Below are 20297 nucleotides of genomic sequence, written 5' to 3'. Positions count from 1 at the left end.
AAAGCAAGTACTCCCTATGTTGCCTATGTGGTACAGATGCACCAAGTAAGGTTGTGAAAACCAATGAGCAGGAATTTGCTGGTTTGGATGCTGCATTTCCATCATTCTGATTTCAGGCTGTACTCACAGTGCCAACATAAATCCACAGAGAGCAGCAGCCTCTGCACATCTTGTGCTTCCAGCTGAACTTGCTACTTTAATGAAAGTGAATTCCTGTGCATGCTGTTCCCCAGCTGAATGCTTCAATGGGCAAACCCAGCTCCTCTCCTTGCCAATGTCCTGCTGACATTGCCCACATAATGACACTGCATATTGGCACAGGGTAGGAAATACATCTGGATGAGGTTCTATGTCCAATTTTGTAGTCATGAGCCAACTTTTTTTGCCAAATGCTTCTTGCCCCTATTAGTTCTCCTGGGGTGGGGAAAGAAAACATATGATTACTGATTTGCCTGAAGGGGTTACATTCCCCACCAAGTGGCCTTGGGAGAGTATTAATTTCCTTCCCACTCAGCCAAGCTTCCATGAGAATGTCACATAGCCAATACATCCTTTGGGTCTAAGGTCTGCTCAGCTGCAAAGCTACTTGCTTTTAGTTACAGAGAAGAAAAGGAGTTGGAGGAGGCATGAAGAGGTCCTCTGGCTCGTAAGACAAGAAGAAGTACACCTACATCTCTCTGGACAGACCTTCTCTTTACTCTTAACAATCTCCTGTGTTAGATGTTCCACATCACCCATTCAGTTCACTTCAGAAAACCATCCTGTTGTCCATCCCTCACTTGCAGTGAAGCTCACTACTTCACATCATGTGTCCCACAGATACAAAAATCAATTTATGCCTCTGTGTTACTGTCCCACTTTAGACATGTGAATACCACTGTCCTTTATGGAACATACCTACAGCTTCTGACCAAGGGGCCACATCTCCTTGGAAGTGCTGTGTGCCTGATGGGGCGTGGCACCCTGCTCAATTCCACAGGCCAAAGGGAGGAGAAGGTTCACTAAATGCATCTTGCAAAGAGCAACCCAATCTATACATAGTCATATGAAGACTGGAATTTTTTTTCACAACAGTATGAGATTGCTGTATTCTGTTTGGTTTGAGATCCACCACAATCCCCGCAACCCCCATCTGGATCCTTCCCTGCAGATGTGCTCCTTGGCTGGATTTTTCCCCTCAGCTTGTGTTTGCACTGTTGATTATTGCAAATCAACCTCACATATGTATGCTTTTCCACGTAATTCCTGCAGTTTGTGCAAATCCTTTTGAGTTCTCGTTCTGCCCTTGGATGTGGCCACAGACACCCCATAGCTTGTAATGAATAAATACTGTGTTTGCATTGCTTTAAAATCACTGCTAACTCAAACCCTACAATACACAGAAAGCAGTAAAAAGCACAGAAAATAGAGCCCTCTGTTATATCACTGCTGGCATCTAAATTTCTAACAGCCAGCTTAAAGGAACGATTTCTCAGTTTTGTGTTCTGCCATGGGAAAGTGCATGGATCATGATGGAAGGTTCTTATGGTCTCAGTAAACTCAGGAAGGGGGAATCACTGCTCCCAGTACCAACAGCATTCCCATGATCCCGAGTAGCAGCTGATAAATGCAGATTGCTCAGGCCTTCTGAGTCCTTTAGAACTTGGAGAGAGCAGAGAGTACAGTGAACAACCAGGTAACATTGCCATGGAGTCATTTTACCATACAATTTCTTTATTGTTTACTGTATCATTTCTATCAAAACCATTCAAAGCACAAGATGTTCAGGCAAATAGAAAGTAAGTATTGCAACTGCCACTACCAGAAATGTTTGCTGCACCTCACATTTCAGGAGAAAACTCCTAGACTGGATGCTTCAAAGAGCAGCAGGTTCCCACCAGAATGAGTTACTTGGCAGCTACAGCCAAGAGAATTTCCGTACCACGCTTCTTGGGGGAAAAACGCAGGACTGGAAAAGTCAAATTCGAACAAGCCATTTGTTTAATTTGTACACCATGATTGTTTAAAAGTGTAACAGGAGGGAAAATATTTCCAAAAGCATGAAATTAAGCAAAAAGTGGTTAAAGGAAATGCAGGTTATGTACATATTTCTCTGTTTCGTACATCTTTTTTCCCCTGCCTTTGTTCTCTCCTACCTGTTCCTTTAAGCTTAGGCACACTACATCACAGTGATGAGCATTCTTGAATTATCATTCCTTCACTACCATGTCCTACATCACAGCCCTGTGCACAGCACCAAGGCAGTTCACTGCTGTCTGGCATGACTGTCCATCTCCAGACACAGCTCTCAGCTGTGGCTGCAATCAGCTGGGACAGCTCAGGGCTGCAGGCAGAAGCAGCTGCCAGCTCACATCAGGAGCCAGCTGATGGCTGCTTCAGTCAGCTGAAGGACTTGTTCCTCACTGCACACTTCCAGCAATGCCTCTCACAGTCCATGACTTTTACAGTTCCCCTGCAAATCCTCTGCACTGAAATGGAAAGAGATGCAGAGGGCTTGGTGCCAGCTCCTCTCTGTACTGAAAAAAATCTTTTATATCAGCTTTATCTACCCAGTACACAGGCCTTTTATGATCCTGCATCAGCCAACCTACAGACCAAATGCTGGGCATGGGATCATCGCATTCATGACTTTCATTGAGGGAATGAAAACAAAAATTTCCCCATTCCCTAATGTACAGCCAGGAAGGATAAACAACATAATTCAGCCTCAAAAGGTCTCCTCTTCCAGACTTGGACAATAATCTAGAGGCAGTCAAGGAAAACTGGCAATAACCAAGAAGGCGTCTCCTGCCTCCCCATGGGAGCAGAATAAGTAAGAATGTTAAGCTGTGTTTTCCCATTTCTCCTAGCCTCTCCAAAGGCCATATCAAAAAGGGAGTAGGAAAAAACAACTTGGTGAAGTGATCCTGCTGCAGTCCATCCGTCTTTTCAAAAGCTTGAGTCAGCAAGCTGTGGAGGCTGGAGCACTTGCCTTGGGAGTACATCAACCTCAGGGAACAGCACGGCAGCAGCAGAGCCTCAGCATGCCACAGCAAGTCCCCCTCCACCACAGCACCTTGCTGCACTAGCAAAGTCCAGCCTCAGTGTTTCTGAAAAGCTGGACTCTGCAGAGTGGGAATGCATGGGATGGAGGGAAGGCAGGAGGTGCAGGCAGGATGCAGAGCAGCCACAACAGCACAAGCAGAGCAGCAACAGTGTCAGACCAGTGACCCAAGCAATCTGCTCAGGAGAGCAGGCTCTGACAACGGCCAGCACCAGCTGCTTGAAAAAGTGGGAAATTATTTGCAAAGATGGCAAATAGGCACCTGCTTTGCATCCAGTGTGTTTCCTTTCAAAGGTCTGGGACTTTTGCCTGAACAGTGTATCTGCACCTACACATGTATTGGCTGAGGTGTTCATGCACTTGGTTTAAGAGGCTTTGGAAGTAGAAAATAAAGACCTGTATTTGTATTATGATTTCACAATGCTCCAAACTTTCAAGTTAATTCAGTAAATAACAGGAAAGTCCAGGAAACTACAACACCAAGTCTCTTGAATCTCAGCCTTTCTGTGAGTCTCATTTGAAAAACAGGTGATGCTCCTCACTTCACTGCTTCTTTCCACTTTCCCTCCATCTCATAGGGGCTACTGCTGCCTCTTCAGCACCCATCTCAAGCCCAGCACAGATTCATCACCCTGGTCTTACTGCTCCAGCTCCATCGCCCCAACATGCAAGCAGAGTCCTGCATTAGGCTGTGGCTTAGGCAGAGAGTACTCTACTTCTTCCTGGAGTCCAGATTTCCAACACAATACCTTTACAGTCTCATCTCGGGTAACTGTAAATACTATATTAAATGTTAGCTTCAACACTGTCCAGAATTTGATGGGTTTTATAAGCAATTTTTTTCTTCTTGTAACTACACTATTGAAACTGTGGCATGCTGGGAAGAAGAAGAAAAAAAAGAAAGGAGAGCCCCAAAAATATTTAGAAATCTCACTTTATGATGAAGCACAAAATTATGATTATTTCACCAAAGCAAAGGATATGGGCTAAAACATTTGAATACTTTAGATTTCTATACACAGGAGAATAGGAAAAAATTAGCAAACAACTCAGGTACCTACTAAACAAAGGACAGAAACAGGTCACGGCAGGTCAAATAGCTAAACCCTGCTTTTCAGGCCAAACTGATCTGAATTCAAATCAATGATGTCCAATTCTGTAATTTACAGCTTAGTAGCATCTCCCTCTGGAATGTCAAAATAGCAACTCAATGCATAGTCCAGTGCTTTCACACTTCCTTAATGGAGTTATTCACATGCTGAACAAAGCCTGAAAGGAGCCAGGCTAGGAGGAAAAAAGTATGAATCTCACTAAATATTCAGTATTTAAAATGCAGGTCAGAGAACACAATTGAGTTTAATTAGAAAACTCAAACGGGACCCTGCATGTTAACGCACTTGCTCACTGCTTGGGTTCATTTCAAAGTGTTCCCACTTGATTGTCCTTGGAGACATTTGTGTTTGTATCTAACAAAGAAGATAAAAAATGACAGGAAATGTTTGTTCTGGGTGTATCTGTGTAAATCTGCTTGCAGCAAAGCTGTTATTGCAGCCCTCTACTACAGCACTGAGTTCATCAGACAGGAATGGTTGGACACTCAGTGCTGCATGAACTTTCTTCCCTGGAAAACCCCTTACTAAACTGCATCCGTAGCAAAATGTAGTTTCCAGGGCACTGGGGTTTGACTTTTAGAACTCTGGAAAATACTGTAAAGAATTACAGCAGTGACACAAAACTATACAGATCACAACCTGCCTGGAAATAATCAGGTTTTCAATTCCCAGCTGCAGTGCACAGATGCAATGATGATGTATTTATAAAGCAAAACTTCACATGCTTTTATTCAGGGTCATAAATAAAATTGCTTCTTGAAATGACTGAGTGTAATAATATACCCTTAGTATGAGAAGCACAGTCTCCACTGAAGTTCATGAGCTGCTCCTGTTGGTACTACTTAAATATTATTATAGTGAAACAAGTTGGGTAGCATTCCTCTAGCTAAATTTTTCAAACCCTTTGAAGTTTAGCCCTTCACTATTTGTTTTTCAGAAGTTATCATATAAATCAGCAATTTTTATTGCTAGATTTAATGTATTTTATAGAACTGAAAATAAAGATGCGATGTTTCCTTCAGTTTATGGCTTTTGTGGAAAAAACATAAGGCACAAGTCAGAGCTGAATTAAACACTAAAAAAATACATTCAAGAAACAGTTTAGATTACTTCAGGCCAGGACTGTCCTGAAGGGAGCTACTAGAGGGTTATTATTGCCAGTATCCTTATGAAAGAATTGACCTCCTTCCTTGTCCTTCCTAAAGACATTACAAGAAGTATATATATAGGTATAAAAAAAAATATCTGACTGGAGGCACACAATGTTTGCAACAGACCTGAACAAACAGTCCAGTGGGAATGGTTCAAAAAGTCTGAATATTTTCAGACTATTCCTATCTTTCTGTTGTGTTTGCAGTGCAAATGTTTTCAATGCTAAACTAGTGCACTGGTTCTCAAATTTTCCTGACAGATCTCCTTTCTTCCAGAGAGACCCATCCTGACTAAAAGACAGCACTCCTGTTTGCAAGGTGCAGTAAAGGATGGAGAGCTGGAATCCCAGTACTGGGACACATAATGAAGTGAATTGGAATCAAAACAGATTATGAACAGAAGATTAACCTGTGTAGATGCTTGTTATTTCAGCTGAATTAAATGCAACTAATAGCAAGTGGCAGCAAACATACGCACATAAACTAAGGTTGTTAACATCAAATATAGGATGTAAGACATACTTTTGAAGAAATATTCGAGCCCATTTGAAAGCATTATCCACAGATAAATGAGTCACAGTAATACAATGAGGTGAGGATCTGAAAGAATATCCTGTTCTGTTCTTTAGGACTGGCTCAGGATCAAGAAAAATTGTAAAGCTGGAAATTCAACACGGGATTGTCCTGTGTTGCATGACAACCACCTATAACGTGGCCACTGTGCATACTATGAAAAGTCCTGTTTTGTGTTGCTTCAGCTGGAAAAAGGCTGGCTTAAGTGGTTTTTGAAATAACTTAATATCCAGTTCATACACTTGGTCAAGAGTGGTGTATGTGGGTCATGCTGCTTGGTGTGACCCATGCCCATGGGGCAGGGCTAAGGAGTCCATCCACGGTTCAGTGCTCACCACTGTCCTTCCCACAATCTGCACATTATGGAACCAGCCATGGGCATCTTTCTGAGTTTTAATCACAGAGGACCAATATTTTATCCTAGACAAGGTCTGCTGCTGCTAAAAGCTGTTCCATGAGGGGCATTCCCCCTCCACACAGACTGAGTGCACTCAAGAACAGTCTCAATCTAAGTCCCACTTCCAGCAGCTGCAGATGGGACTTGACAAAGGCACAACTCTCCATCCCATCTTCCTGCCCTTATTCTCCCTTGTGGTCATCAACCAATCCCATGCTCACTCGAGGAGTCAGTTTGGACACTGACATCCCAAACAATTCTCCCAGGAGGGACTAGCAGAGCTGTGGCATCTCTCCAGCCACCCCTATGTGAAGAGCACACACTGCTCTTCAGAGAAGGAGACTGAAACATGGGACAACTGTTAATCACCTCATTTGAGTCAAACCTGACCAAATAAACCAGAACCTGCTTTTAAATCCCATAACTCCTAATTTGTGACTATTTGGCTTGCAGATGCCTGTATGCTTGCATTTGGTCTAATGAGAGATGTTCCCCTTCCTGCCCTCAGCAAAATACCCTGGATTTCACTCTCCAGCAGTGCAACAGGAATTTGAGGGCTGCATTTTTTCTTTCCCAAAGGGGAGACAAAAGCTACCAAGCATCTCTACTCCTTTGAACCTTGCAGACAAACTGGAAAAAAATCTCATTACTTGGGACATATTTTACCTCCTGCAAAGGGTGAAACGGGCCAAGTGCAGAGATAGTTAAAAGAGCAAACCCAGTCCCCTTCCTCCATCCTTGCAAACTCACTGGAGCCTAAAGCATTTCCAGAGAACTCCCACTGTGGGGAGCTACAGACCACAGTGCCCTCGAATCACCCAGAAAGAAATAAAATTAAAGGGCTTTAATATAGCAGGTAGGAATTGGATGTCAGGGTTTCCTTCAGGACAATGTGGAATAATTGCTGTGGTATACAGAGAGTCAAAGAGATGAGTACCCAGATTCCATAACCAAGCTGATCCCCTGAGCAAAAGGCTGGCAGCCCCCTTTGGCATGTCCCCGTCTAAGCTGCAGGTAGCTGATGCCCTGAAGGAATGTGAGCTTTCCCCTCCTTCAGAAATGCTTCTGGATCTTTGTGTTCTGCTCCTGATAGAGGAAATCCCTTCCCAACCCCCAGCAGGAGATCACTTTAGGCATGTGCACAGACAGACAGCCTGCTATGCCAGCCAAAATAGGTTTTCTTAAATCCTGCACATTGACATCAGGTCGTGAGCTGATGTCTAAGAAAATTAATAGAAAAACTTATAGCTGTAAACAGATGGCCCCAGTTCACCTAGCAGAGAGCAATGAGAAAAATCAAATAACTGTCTGATGAACACATGAATGAAGAGAGGCAAAGCAGCACAAAGATTTCAACATGAGCTAAACACAGAACTGAGAGCTTAAATCTGACATGAGCTTTTGGGTCCCAGCAAAAAGCCTCACACAGAAAAGGGAGTGGAAATGCAACTCAGAAAGCCATGGCAAAGTGGCAGCCTGTCCATCATGAGCAGATGAGAAGATGCTGTTCCCTAAGATACCTGCAGGGCTGACTTGTATTTGAAGATTTAGCTCAAATACCCACTCACCTACGAGACTCTTGGGTGCACCAAGACACTGACCTCCCAAAAGGTCAAATTCTTAATAAGCATCAGAGTGAAGAAAGCACAAGAAACAGCCTGTTTTACAAATTCCAGGCAGGACAAATCCACCCCATCAGCCATGGAGCAGTGTCTGATAATGCCAAATTCAGCCCTGCTTGGGGCTGGACTTCAGCTGCCAGGCTGAATCTGATCCAAGCAGTTAAAAGACAGTAGTTTAGCATCATCCCTCACACACACCCAAATTACTACTATTTTTCACCTTTAGAAAAATTAAGACTTGTTACAAAGAACACAGGCCAGACAAATGAAAATTGCTCCATTTGAAATTGCTAAGGTGAGAGACCTCCCTTTCTGGCAGGGAGACGAATCAAGATCACTTACAAGGCTGCTTAAGTTGTTTTTTTGGATTCAGAGCAGAGACCATGAAAAGTATTCACAGATACAGCAATGAAGGCGTTATGATCCCCATAGTTTATCAGGCTGAACAAGAAAGTGCTTTTCTGCAGCAGGTTACAGAAGTATAAAATCCTTCTTTCCTGTATTTTCACGCTATCTGCTGTATTTTCACCAACATAACAGTCAGTAAGTTCTTTAAAGCACAAGACCTCAGGATTCAGCAGAAGCATTGGCAATATGCAACGCACATAAAATGAGGCAAAATTTCTATCAGTTCCTCCTTTCCATCTGCCTTATGGCCTCTTTTGTCTCTTGCCTACTCCCTGTGCTGTAGACTTTCTCATTTACCTCTCTCTGTACATGTGATTTTGGCAAATTATCTGGAAGCATCACAGTAATGAAGTTTTAGGAGCTTCAGTTTATAAAAATGAAAGAAAAATGACCAAACAGCAAAGCTACATTTAAATGTTTGCTTTTTACTTCAGAGAGGTTGAGCACCTTAGACAAAAGAAGTTTATTTTAAATACCTGCAGAGTCTCGTGGACCACAGCATCAAAACACCAGTGCAAAGGCTCCCTCATGCTCTGTGGGTTTAGAGTTTTATTGAGTAGATATAGCTTAAAATAGGATAGCTGCATTCCTGGCAAGAGATGAGGAGCGCTTAAGTCAACAGTCTTAGGGAAAAGTTGATGGAAAGGAGACAACAAACACCCATTTTGTAATATGCTGCAGTAATTCCTTTCTTTGAACTCTTCCTCTTCTTTCAGAGCTCTGTGTTGAGTTGCCCTGCCTATATTAGACTCACAGAAGATGTGCAGTATTCATATGCAGGATGGCCCCAAAGGCAGGAAACACTTGTGTAGAAGCACACACTAATAATTTGCCATTAACTTCAGCAGAACTGAAATCATGCTGACATGAGACCACAGTTTATGTCTCATTTGGGTTCTAATTACTATAAGTAGTTTTCCTCCCAAAATTGTATACAGGCACATGCACAGCTGCTGAAGTGGATGCAGGTAGGAAACACATTTACTGTGTAACTCTTCAAGAGTTAGAAAAAATAGTTGGCTAACAGTAATTTTTTTCTCTCAATTGCAACATTTTACCAATATAGATACATAACCTGTAAATGAAAACCAGAATAAGACATATTAGAGATACATCACCTTTAAAGCTTTTTGGTGTTAAAGCAGTTAAATTTTCAGTGTTTCATATATTGGACCCCTCCTATAATTTCACATCAAACGTACATGGCCAAAGTGGATGAAAAGCAAAGTGACACCAAATCACAGGCAAGATACAGTACAGGTAGCAGAATTCTACATTTTAAGGTCCCTTCAGGAACTGCCTTTCTGGAGATTTTGAATGCAACTCTAACATAAATTTAACATTCACAGGACATGTATTTACAGCTTGAAAAGGAAACAAACCTTGAAACTGGCAGAACGTAATCTTCTTACGCCTTAAGGAGAGCATGCTTAGGTGCAACAAAACACCTGGAAGCACAGGATTCTGTAACAGCAAAATACTCCAAATAATAGAAAGCAAGAGTGGGCAGGTAGGGGGAGTAATTTAGGACAGGACTCTGTGCCAAATCTGGCATACAGATTAGGTTATTGTGTGTGAAGCATGAAATGCCTGCAGCAAGCTCCACATGGCAAATCCAATGAGATACGCGTATGTTCAAGCACCCTGGGATTGCTGAATGCTGCAAACAGGGAAAATCAGTTTGAAATCAGGAAAGATATGGCATCTGAGGATCCCAGGATAGTGTTAGTCACACAAGGTCAGGAAAGCAGAGAGAAGTCCAGTCTAGAAGCAGCATGAGGGATCAGTGCTCTCCCAGGTGGCAAAGCAGGAAAAGAAAGAAATTTTCAACATACATTTAATCAAGTCCTAAAGCAGAATTACTACTGAAACTCCAAAACAAGAAGCCTAAAAGGTCAGAGAAAGGAGGAAACATCATCCCCTCTATAGAAGGCGAAGTCTCACCCTGAGTGACCAGAGTACTCACAAGGTCAAGTCAGCTCTTTGGCAGAGCAGCCTCAGGTGGCTGGAAGAGGAGGCAGCTGCAGTGGGCCAAGAAACTACTACTGAAAAAGAAGGGTATTGGCTAAATACCCCCTAGAAGGACATTTTCTTATCACTTTTTTCGGTAGATGTTCAAAGTAGTACAACTGTAGCCTGTGATCATATTTATGAAGATAAAGGTCAAACATAACTCTTTGAGTTATGGCTGGTACTCAACAACTCCCCAGTGATCTGGCAGTTTTGGGGAACCTTTGGGAGCAGCAAAGTGAATTGACAAATTCTCTCAGAAATAAGCTAATGGGTTCTCTAAAGCTGGAGATACTCTTTACACACTCCTGGAAGCAGCTGATTTAGGAACTGGTGGAACAACAGAGAGGTCTTCAGGTCTCTTCAGTGGGTGAGAATCCACTGCCTGAAGGCAAAGAGCGGGAGTGTAAGTCAGTCACTGACCCTGAAAACACTGTCTCATTCCATCATTCAGAAATTAATATGGTTAAACTAAATGTCCTGGGAATAAATAAGTCATTTGAAGGACACAGTATAGAACAGATAGTTTGAGCATTTATGGCTTTGGGTTGGTTTTTGAACTTATTAACTAGGCATCTTGCAAAAAAATGCATTTCTGTGACCCCATGTGCAACTCTAAAAGCTGGTACATGCTTCAGAGAGACCTAAGTCTACCCAAGAGTCTTGTATGTTAACTACAGATGCATTGCCCTGGGATGAGACAAATATTCTCTACCCAATGTGACCAACCTTCAGAGTCTGATGATTACAATATTTCATTTTTTTAGCAATTTTCATGGTCTTCAGACACAAGCATTTGCAATTATTGCATTATCTAGATCAACACTTTAATACATAAATTAAAATTACATAGTTAAGCTCACAATCTTGCCTAGCAGCATTTCCTGTTCAGTGATTCGGATCAGCGTGGGCTGATCCTTATTGGAATGCCTGAGACCTTTAATGGTATTGCACGTGAACACAACAGGATTTTATGTTCATGGCAGTGATTTAATGTCCACTCCTCTTTAATGAAGTCTTTTAAGTTATCCATAGAGAAAAAGTTAACAGCTTTAATACTGTGGCTTACAGGAGCCCCTTTATCGATCAGCACAAACCCCAATACTTCTGTAACAACTCTCATAGCAAATAAATGTCAGCAGCAGTTGGTCTGGTTTGGAAATGAGTGCTGCTCTTCTGGCAACAGTTTAAGGACACAGTTTTCCCTTGAAATAGTGAGACCAGTTCTCATTAAAAATCTGATTCTGATAGCACTTATCAGCAATACCTAGAGCAACTCTACTGATGTTAATAACATAACAATGGGGTAAAATCAGGCTAACTGAAAATAAGGACTCGAGACCACAGACAATAAAAGTTTTGTGTCTGTTTATATTGGACCCAAGCTTGGCCTGGCTGATCTAACATGTATTCATGAAAAACAAGTATGTACAATGCAGCAGAAGTACCCAAGTAAAGCTGCAAAACCACCCACTGGAATATTTTTGGCTGCTTCTAATCTTCTAATCTTTTATTTACTCAGTGAATGCTTTTTCCCCCCAACAGAGACAAACTCAAAAATTACTTTCCTCTTTCCTTTTTTATTCTGGCAACATCCTTCGGAAGACTGTGAACAATCTGGGGGCTGTATCATACACCTACATGAAAGAGCAGGAATTTACTGTTCTCACATTCCAATCTAAATGAACCCAGAGCCACTCTGCTCTGGAAACAAAGCAGCAGGCCACTTTGGCAGTGACTAATGTGGCCACAGTCTTCTTAACAGGAACTACGTTATTACATAGTTTTCTAGCCAGTTTTCTAGCAGAAGCAAGTAAAAGTCAAGTCTCTCTAGACCCATTTCCTTGGGAAAAACTTGTGTCTTACAAAATATCGTCCAAGTAATACTCAGAAATTTGAGTATTGTGACTAATTTGAGGGTGTCATGCTGAAGCAATTCGTGTCTGACTTTTAGATACCAGTAGAAGACATAACTTTATCAATTTCTGGAGATGGCCAGGACTTCAGAAACAAAATGACACTGGAAATACTAAAACAAATCAAATTAAATTCATGTCTCAATTTTAGACCTGAGAAGTTAAGGAAGGCACTAAGAAATGCAGATGGAACTTGTGACATTTCTATCTCACTGTTTTAACACCTGGGGATTTTCTTTCAAGAGATAACTTCTGAAAATTATATCCTACTTTTCATACATGCTTGGAAAACTAAAGTCATCTTTGTCCATCCTTTCCATGATACATACAATTTTAGAACCCAAATAATCCAAATATGGTCAGTTGTTCCTTATATGAAGCCCTGCTGCTATTCTGGTGACCTTTGGCAGGAGATCCCTTTTTGCAGAGCATTTACAAATGAGATGGGCAGAACAGATCTCAGCACAGATTCTTCTGGAATGTCACTGGTAACTCCATTCACCCCAATACTTTGTTTCTTCTCTTTTAATTACAGATATAACTATGCCAGGATCTTCTCCCTTCTATCACAATTGCTTCATCTTCTAGAAAGTCTTTGGCAAGGGCTGAATCAAAAACTTATCGAATTCCATACTGACAATATTAATCAAACCATGTTATCTCTGTATTTGTTGATCCCTTCAGAGATGTACAAAACAAGGTGTTTACAACAGTCCTTAAAGAAGCCTATGGATTCTTCCCCAGCAGACTCAGTTGTCCAAGCATCTACTCATTCCATCCCTTAGCAGGCCTGTAGCTCCCCACATTCCCTCAGAATGCTTTGAAGCTGGACATCCATCATCCACCTTGAGACCTTCAGACACTGAGAAAGTTTTAAGCAATGATACATTTTACTACAAGCAACACAGCTATTTCATGTGTGAGTTTCCTTAGGCTCTCAGGTGAACACCATTACGTTTTACTATCTACTGCACCGTAACTTCCTCCACAGTGGCCTCAATATGGGATATATTCTCTCATGAATTTACCCCAAAATGCTCTGTCTCACCCGTTTCTTCAATAGTGAATAACAATGCAGATAATGAATTTGGCCTCTCTGCAAAGGGGTGTCAATCATGTCCATCTGCTCAGTTTTAAACTATGACCATAAAGTGATGCTACAGTCTCTGGTCAGCTTTTTGCTTTTGAGGGTTTGAAGAATTAATACTGGTTTTTTGAGTTCTTTTGCTCCTTTTTTTGCTTTATATTTTTGTATCTTTATATCTCCTCATGGAGATTAGGATCATTTGCCTTCTCATCCTTTGGATGTGTTTTTAGCTTTTTAGAAAGTACCTTTCCATCTTTCATAACCTAATTTACTTTGCTGTTTAGCCTGTACCTGCTCCCTTTGACCATTTCCTTTTTTTTCACCCTTGTAAGAGGGTGATATGTATTAACAATTCTGGCTGGGTATCATTCAGCAGCCCCATATCTCCTCTTAGAGTTTAATTCTCATAAAAAACCATTTTAATGTTCTTTTATTAATTTTCTTCATACACACACACTCTTAATCTTACAGAGCTGAGCATGACTGCAGTGGATGTTTGGCTTTTTTATTTTGCAGGGACAGTGAATCTACTGGACGCTGTAGTCACTGGTATGTGCTGCACTTAAAATGTAAAATTATCAGCCAGATCTGGCACCTAACTTGGTGTCAAATCTAAGCTTTTTATTTTTTTTTCCCTTTTTTTTTTTTCTTTTTCCTTTTTTTTTTGGGGGGGGCACCTTGATTAGCTGCTGCAGGAAACAAACACTGACACTGTCTGCCCATTTTACCTCAGGGCAAACCTTAGACAAAATGTGAGGCAACAGATGTAGTGGTAACTGGATTTTTCACATACAAGAGTATTTTCTGCCCCTGTGATCTCTGTGAATGCAGTTAGAGTCACGGTTCTGATGAAGGGACAACAGTAAGGATCTAATGTTTTTCTATTCATATTGAAAATGAAATTTCAGCCCAGGCTGCCCAAAATTCCTAACAATTCTTGCTACCAAATGTGAACTTTAAAGTATTCACAATTTTTTTCTGACTGATCTCAAGTGCTACAAATTCATGTCCAGACTTGTACCTTACTGTGAATTAAGTCCTTCCAGATAGTAGGTGATACTCACACGCACTCATTCACACAGTTACACGCTCACACTCACACACACACACAGATGATATCAAAACATTGGAAGTACAGTTGTTCTTGTCTCTCTTATTTCCAAAATAAACCTTTGACAGGTTTTTCTGATGGTCTTTAAAGAAAGAATAGTCTATGTTCAAATCTCTTTTTTTAAATTAATAGCAAAAAAAGGAAAGAGTATGAAAATTGTTGCAAAGTATGGATTGATTTTTGTGTGGAACTGCTATTTGTAAGGATTTTATGTCAGTGCCTGTGAGAGATGAGATGGCAGCAGCTATCTGTCTGCCTGGCTTTCACATACACACAGCAGATGCTATTCTCAGAATTATTCTCCATAACCCTGTAGCACTATAACGAGCACATGGACTCTCATCTTGAGCAATGGCACAGATATTTCTAGTGGAAAACAAGTCAAGCCCTGGCTTCAAGTTTTAAATGAGCCAGAGACTTTCGTGCATGAAAACAAATTGTCCAAGTACTCTTGCCATCCAAGAGTGCATATAAGTAATCTCTTAAGACCTACCTGGCAAGAGCAATGTTCTTGCTCTTCTCTGTTTCAGAGATGCTGTGTGGATGTGCATAGGTTTTTAAACTTTGAAAGCTCTATGCTGAGGAATAGGGAAGGGGAAACAAACAACAATTCTCTTGGCATAGATTAAAAAAAATACACCTTCTGCCAAAAGTTGTAGTTTAATTTTGGTCTCACTTAAAAAATAATCTTTACAGAACATTAAAATTCTACATTTTGTGTCCCTTAGGCAGCCATAAAGTATTAATTAATGCCAAGCTAAATAAAAAGAAACAAACCCATTTGTTTTTAATATCTAGAAATTAATAGCTAGAAATTAAAGTCTTCAACCCCTTAAGCTCTTGGCTTCAACCACAAGGACAGAGCCTACTCTTCTTGCTGTCCAGGTCAGCAGTGGAGGCAGAACTCCAAGGACAAAATTTACTGAAGTACAATCTCCCTCAGGAACATGAATGTCACACAGCCACTGATGAATGTAGGCAGAAAGGGACCTCCAGAGCAGATCAGCTTGTTCAGGATGATGCCTTCTTAGTGGTTTGCAAAAACCAGGTGGGTTTGACACAGCAAAGAGAATAGTGTGACAGCAGCACAGCACTGACCTAATAATTTAGAATTTAGAAACTTTTCAGAATAAAAGAGATGGAATAGTAGAAAAATGAACATGTTTTGGATAACCATAGTAAACCTAGTTTTGTAGTGTGGGGTTTTGTTTGTTTGTTTTAAAGAAAATGAGCAGGAACAGAAACAAGCAAAGTATTTCTTGTTGCCCAGACCTGGCATGCTGTGCAAGGTGACCTGAAGCAGGCATGCCAGACTGTCTCATCCTCCTGGAGCTCTTCAGTGAAAGTCACTGACAGAGCATCTGCATCCTTGTTTATCTGCCTGAAGGAACCAAAGCCAAATGCCTCTTGATCTTTAATTGCTCCTCTCCCATTCCCCGCTTCTCTCATGTGGCAGAGAACAACAGAACAGTGTTTCTCACTATTTGAATTAACCTAATTAGCCAGAGACCCCAGGCCACACATGCTGGACAGATCTAAACAATATAATTACACAAATATTTTCATTTTAAGAATGTTTTTGTTCGCATATTCCACTTGTGCCTCAGTTTTCCTCAGATGTATTACTGAAAAACTCATCTGATTGTGTTCACTGAGTGCCTATAGGACCCTTGGAGAAGGTTGGCTTTTGTTACTCAAATCTTATTTCCTCCTCTCATGTTCTGTCTTTCTGAAAGAAAATAATTCAATTCTTCCCTCCTTACACATTTTAAACTCATTTTTCCTCTAGCTCCTTAAGTTTGAGCTATTAAAATAAAAAACCCTGCAATATGGTAACAGGAGGAAGAACAAAAAACAGTAGGTAGGCTTTTGTTGTACTTAGTGACAAAAACTAAAACTTCTTAAAAAAGACTAAACTAAAAACAAGAGAGTTTTACTATTTCATTTTTATTAGAAAATGGAAAACTTCTAACAAAAGCCTTCTGCAAAAAATTTTGAAAGACACTTTTGTAAGGAAAAAGACTTTTAACAGCAAATAAATTAAACCCCAAAGTAAGCTCTCATTTTAGAACCTTGGGGACAGACCTTTTAGTAGGGCCTGTAGGGACAGCGCAAGGGATAATGGTTTTCTACTAAAAGACGGTAAATTCAGACTACTTATAAAAAAGAATTTTTTTGCAGTGAAGGTGGAACAGGAACATGTTGCCCAGAGAGGTGGTAGATGCCCCCTCCCTGGAAACATTCAAGGCCAGGCTGGACAGGGCTCTGAGCAACCCTGATCATAGCAGGGGGGTTGGACTAGTTGAACTTGAAAGGTCCCTTCCAACCCAAAATATTCTGTATTTCTGTCTATTCACAAGACATCAGGTTGACCCCTTGTCCAGCACTATCAGCCCCACTGGAAAAGCTGATTAATAACTTTCAGCTGATGTCCAACTTCTAATTAGACTTCAGGACAAAACAGCTCAGTTCCCTGCACTCTACCACAAATCAACAGAGACCTGCTGAAAGAATTCCAGGTCAAATTCCCTGGATGCAAGTGAGGTGAATTATGACAACCATAACACAGGCTCTAATAACAGTCTGAAATGAAAAAAAGCAAAACAACCCAACAGAAAACCCAATCACACTGCTGAACAAATAGCCAGGACAGATGAAACTGCACAGACCCACAGGGCTTTCTGCAGTAGCAACTTGGAAGTAGATGCCAAGAGAGCTGCTTAATGTACCTGGGGTACAAAAGTTGAAAAAGCTACAAATGATGTGGCCAGGAAAGAATTTTAGAGGCAAAGTTGAGAGGAACGCTTTAGCAGAGCTGCACCTCTCCAGAGAGATGAGCACTTGTGGCCATGGCAGTCCCCACAGGCCTCTCTAAGGGCACACAGTCCTGAGGACAACACAGAAGGCTGAGTCCACAGGTGCCTTGACTTCCCTCAGGTTATCCTCCCTCATGTGGCATCTCCAGCACTGTACTGGCAGAAATCTCCCCACAATTTTGATAGGGCTTTCCATCTCCATATCTCTCCAATCAGCAACATTTTTCCTTGGATCTAGGTTTCAGACTTTCTTTCACATTCTCTGCAGAACTGAAGCCCAGTGTGCGATCCTCAGAGAAACCTCTCAGTGAACGAAGCATAAAGCAGATGGGATTAAGAGTATAAATGAGTTTTGGGATCTGCTCCTACAGCTCCACAGAGCATCCCTAGGGAGTTTCTACTGAGGCTGCAATGATGAATCTGATGGTTTTGCATTCGTTCTCATACAAGCTAATAATGAACCCTCAGAGCAGCAGATGACTTCAAAATACGTGGAAATTTCAAAGCCAGCCTGTGACAACATAGGTTGTCACATAGGTTTAATTTATTTTAAATTAAAGCCAGGCTCAGAGCAAATGATTACATAAAATAGGCAAGGACTGCTTCTTTAAGAAAAAAAGCATTTTACAGTGGTTTGTTTTAATGAAAATCAACACAAAAAAAAAACTTGTTGTGAAGACCTTTACGGCTTATCGCTACAGCTTTACCACCACAGTGGTGTTTACCCTTTCACAGAGGAATTTGTATTGAAATTCTATCCTATTGATTTATTAAAATGCTTTGAGGCTGTAGAATATGTTCTTATGTGCTGCACTTGAAGTTACATTTTCAAATAAGGGTAGCAATTTTCATTTCAGAGCTGTACTTTAGATACTGCTTTAGAATTCTTATTTCCTTATGAAATGAGAAACATTACTTTCTATAAATGCACATTTCAAATTAATTTTCTAGCTCTACTCCAACACACTAGGGATTGTAAAAATCAAGTCTCCACCCTATTTTTGAATTTTTCACTCATTCACCATGAGAATTTTAGCAGCTGGTTGAGAACCAATTACGTTTAAAAAGATGTGCTAATTTTTCTAATTTTTGGTAATGCTGCTCTGTGGTGTCTATTATTATTTGTTGTTATTTTTTCACCTTGGTGAGACTCAAAATGAATCTGCTTCAAATGAAACTCATATTTCCTGACTCTTAGTATTATTCTCTTCCCTGCACACACTGGAAAAAAAACCCAGTGTTGAGATTGAGTAGGTCATAAGTATCTGAGCATTAATAATGTAATATATTAGCCAGAAAACTTGAAAGTAAAGAAGAGAGATCCACTCTGTCTAGTTAGCCCCAGTAATAGGTCCCCAAGACTGAGAAATTGACTGGTACATGTTGTCCTACTTCAAAGCCTTCATCCCACCACCTCAAGGCCTTCTTTATTGATGCCTTTGTTCCCTCAATACCTCAGGCTCTGAGATGCTCTGGAAGTCTCTCTTGAAAAGTTGCTGGAAATCATATTTCTCCTGGAGGGACAAAGAAATATGTGATTATTCCCAGTCTCTTCTAAGAGAAGGGCAAGAGGACATCAAACAATTCTCCCAAGCTGCAGGTTCAAAATAAATGAAGTATTTCTTTATACAACTCTCAGTCATCTTAATCAACTAATTACCTTGGATGTTACTTCATTTAATATGTAGTTTAAAAGCACTTAACAAGCAGGAGGGGAAAAAATATTTTGAAGCCTATTAAATGGAATTATTTAAGTTTGTAGGTCCCCGAGACAGATACTGCTGGTGGCAGGAAACACTGTTGCTGCTTGCCTGACTTCCCCTGTTTTTCCCTAAGCATCTGCTGCTGGCCACTCTAGGAACAGGACACTGGCACAAATCTTCTGGTCTAATTAAAGCCAAACAGACATACCCAAGGATTGAAATTACTAATCTACTTGAAATCCAGGAAAGACAGGATATGAACAGTCATTTGCTTGGCAGGAATACAAGGAGCTCCCCCAACATTAGCTGAAGTTGCTAGTGGCTTTTTCCATACTATTTCTTGCTGTGGGGTTCTCCACACATATCTTTAGCATTGACTGTCCAAACCAAATTCATTGCAGAGCCAAGGCATGTGTCAGGGGATCTTACCACACAGTTTGTGCAGAAACCAAAATTCTGCAACTACCAAGAAGTGGCTTGTAACAATATCCCTTAAAAAGGCAAAAGTGTATTCTAATAATTTATAAAGCACTGAAAACAGCATTAAGAACAACTTGAGTAGCTGGACATTGTCTTAACACCAACATAAGATTTCACTTTCTGAACAGTAAACTTCACACTGGGGTGGTTATGATTCATGGCTGAATTGGATTTCCTAACAACAGAGAACTGGAAATGAAATAGGGGAACCTCTGAGATTTCTTCACTTTTATATTTTTCCTTTCCAAACTGTGGAACAGGGGAAAACGAATCAGAGGGTAGGTGCAGGGAGAGCAGAACACAGTCAGCTTGACCAGCCAAACTCTGCTGACAGAGCCAAGTATCAGCCAGCATGTTATTGGCCAAAAAGCTCTATACTGACAAGCTCTGCCTGTACAGTTTCTGCTATTGAGGTACATGTAGTTACAGCCACAACAGCCAGGCATAAATGCTGAAATAAACACAAACAAGGTATAGGTAGCGCTACAGAAATAGAAACCCTGACAGAGTGAAACAGACATGAACGGCTTTAGATGAATGGGCTGTAAAGAAAAAATAATGCAAGAGTGTTTTGCTGTTTGAAACCCTTTGGATGTAACACTGCTGTTAATACAAGCATATTGAGAAGGAATGCTCTGTAAAGAGCAAGATTAAAGAAGCTATATCAAGAGCAAGATTAAGTAGCTATATCATCCATAGTTGGGGTTTTTTTGCCTTTATGTACACACCTAAGTGTAACAAGGTGATTCTCAAACTTCTGCTTGTGGGGCAGCTCTCTGGCTGTGAAAGGCCTTCACAGAAAAGAAGCTGACTATCATCTGTCACTGGAAAGATTAGCAAGGCACAAACATCCTTTGGAACAACAGCA

General features: G+C 40.9%; 1 protein-coding gene across 4 annotated transcripts in view; it reads right to left on the bottom strand.

Moving 5' to 3' along the window:
• Positions 1-20297, bottom strand: part of ME3 (malic enzyme 3) — a 117884-nt gene that overhangs the window by 75680 nt on the left and 21907 nt on the right. For 2 of the 4 annotated variants that reach the window (XM_064409595.1, XM_064409598.1), the window contains exon 2: positions 18701-18760. The exons of the other annotated variants lie outside the window; for them this stretch is intronic. In XM_064409595.1, coding sequence (XP_064265665.1) covers positions 18701-18760 — 60 coding nt within the window. The remainder of the gene's footprint in view (positions 1-18700; positions 18761-20297) is intronic. 4 annotated transcript variants of the gene reach the window in all.

Source organism: Passer domesticus, chromosome 2, assembly GCF_036417665.1.
Source record: "Passer domesticus isolate bPasDom1 chromosome 2, bPasDom1.hap1, whole genome shotgun sequence".
In the NCBI taxonomy this organism is placed as follows: Eukaryota; Metazoa; Chordata; class Aves; order Passeriformes; family Passeridae; genus Passer; species Passer domesticus.
The sequence above is the reverse complement of the archived record's forward strand: the minus strand, read 5'-3'. Positions and strand labels throughout refer to the sequence as shown.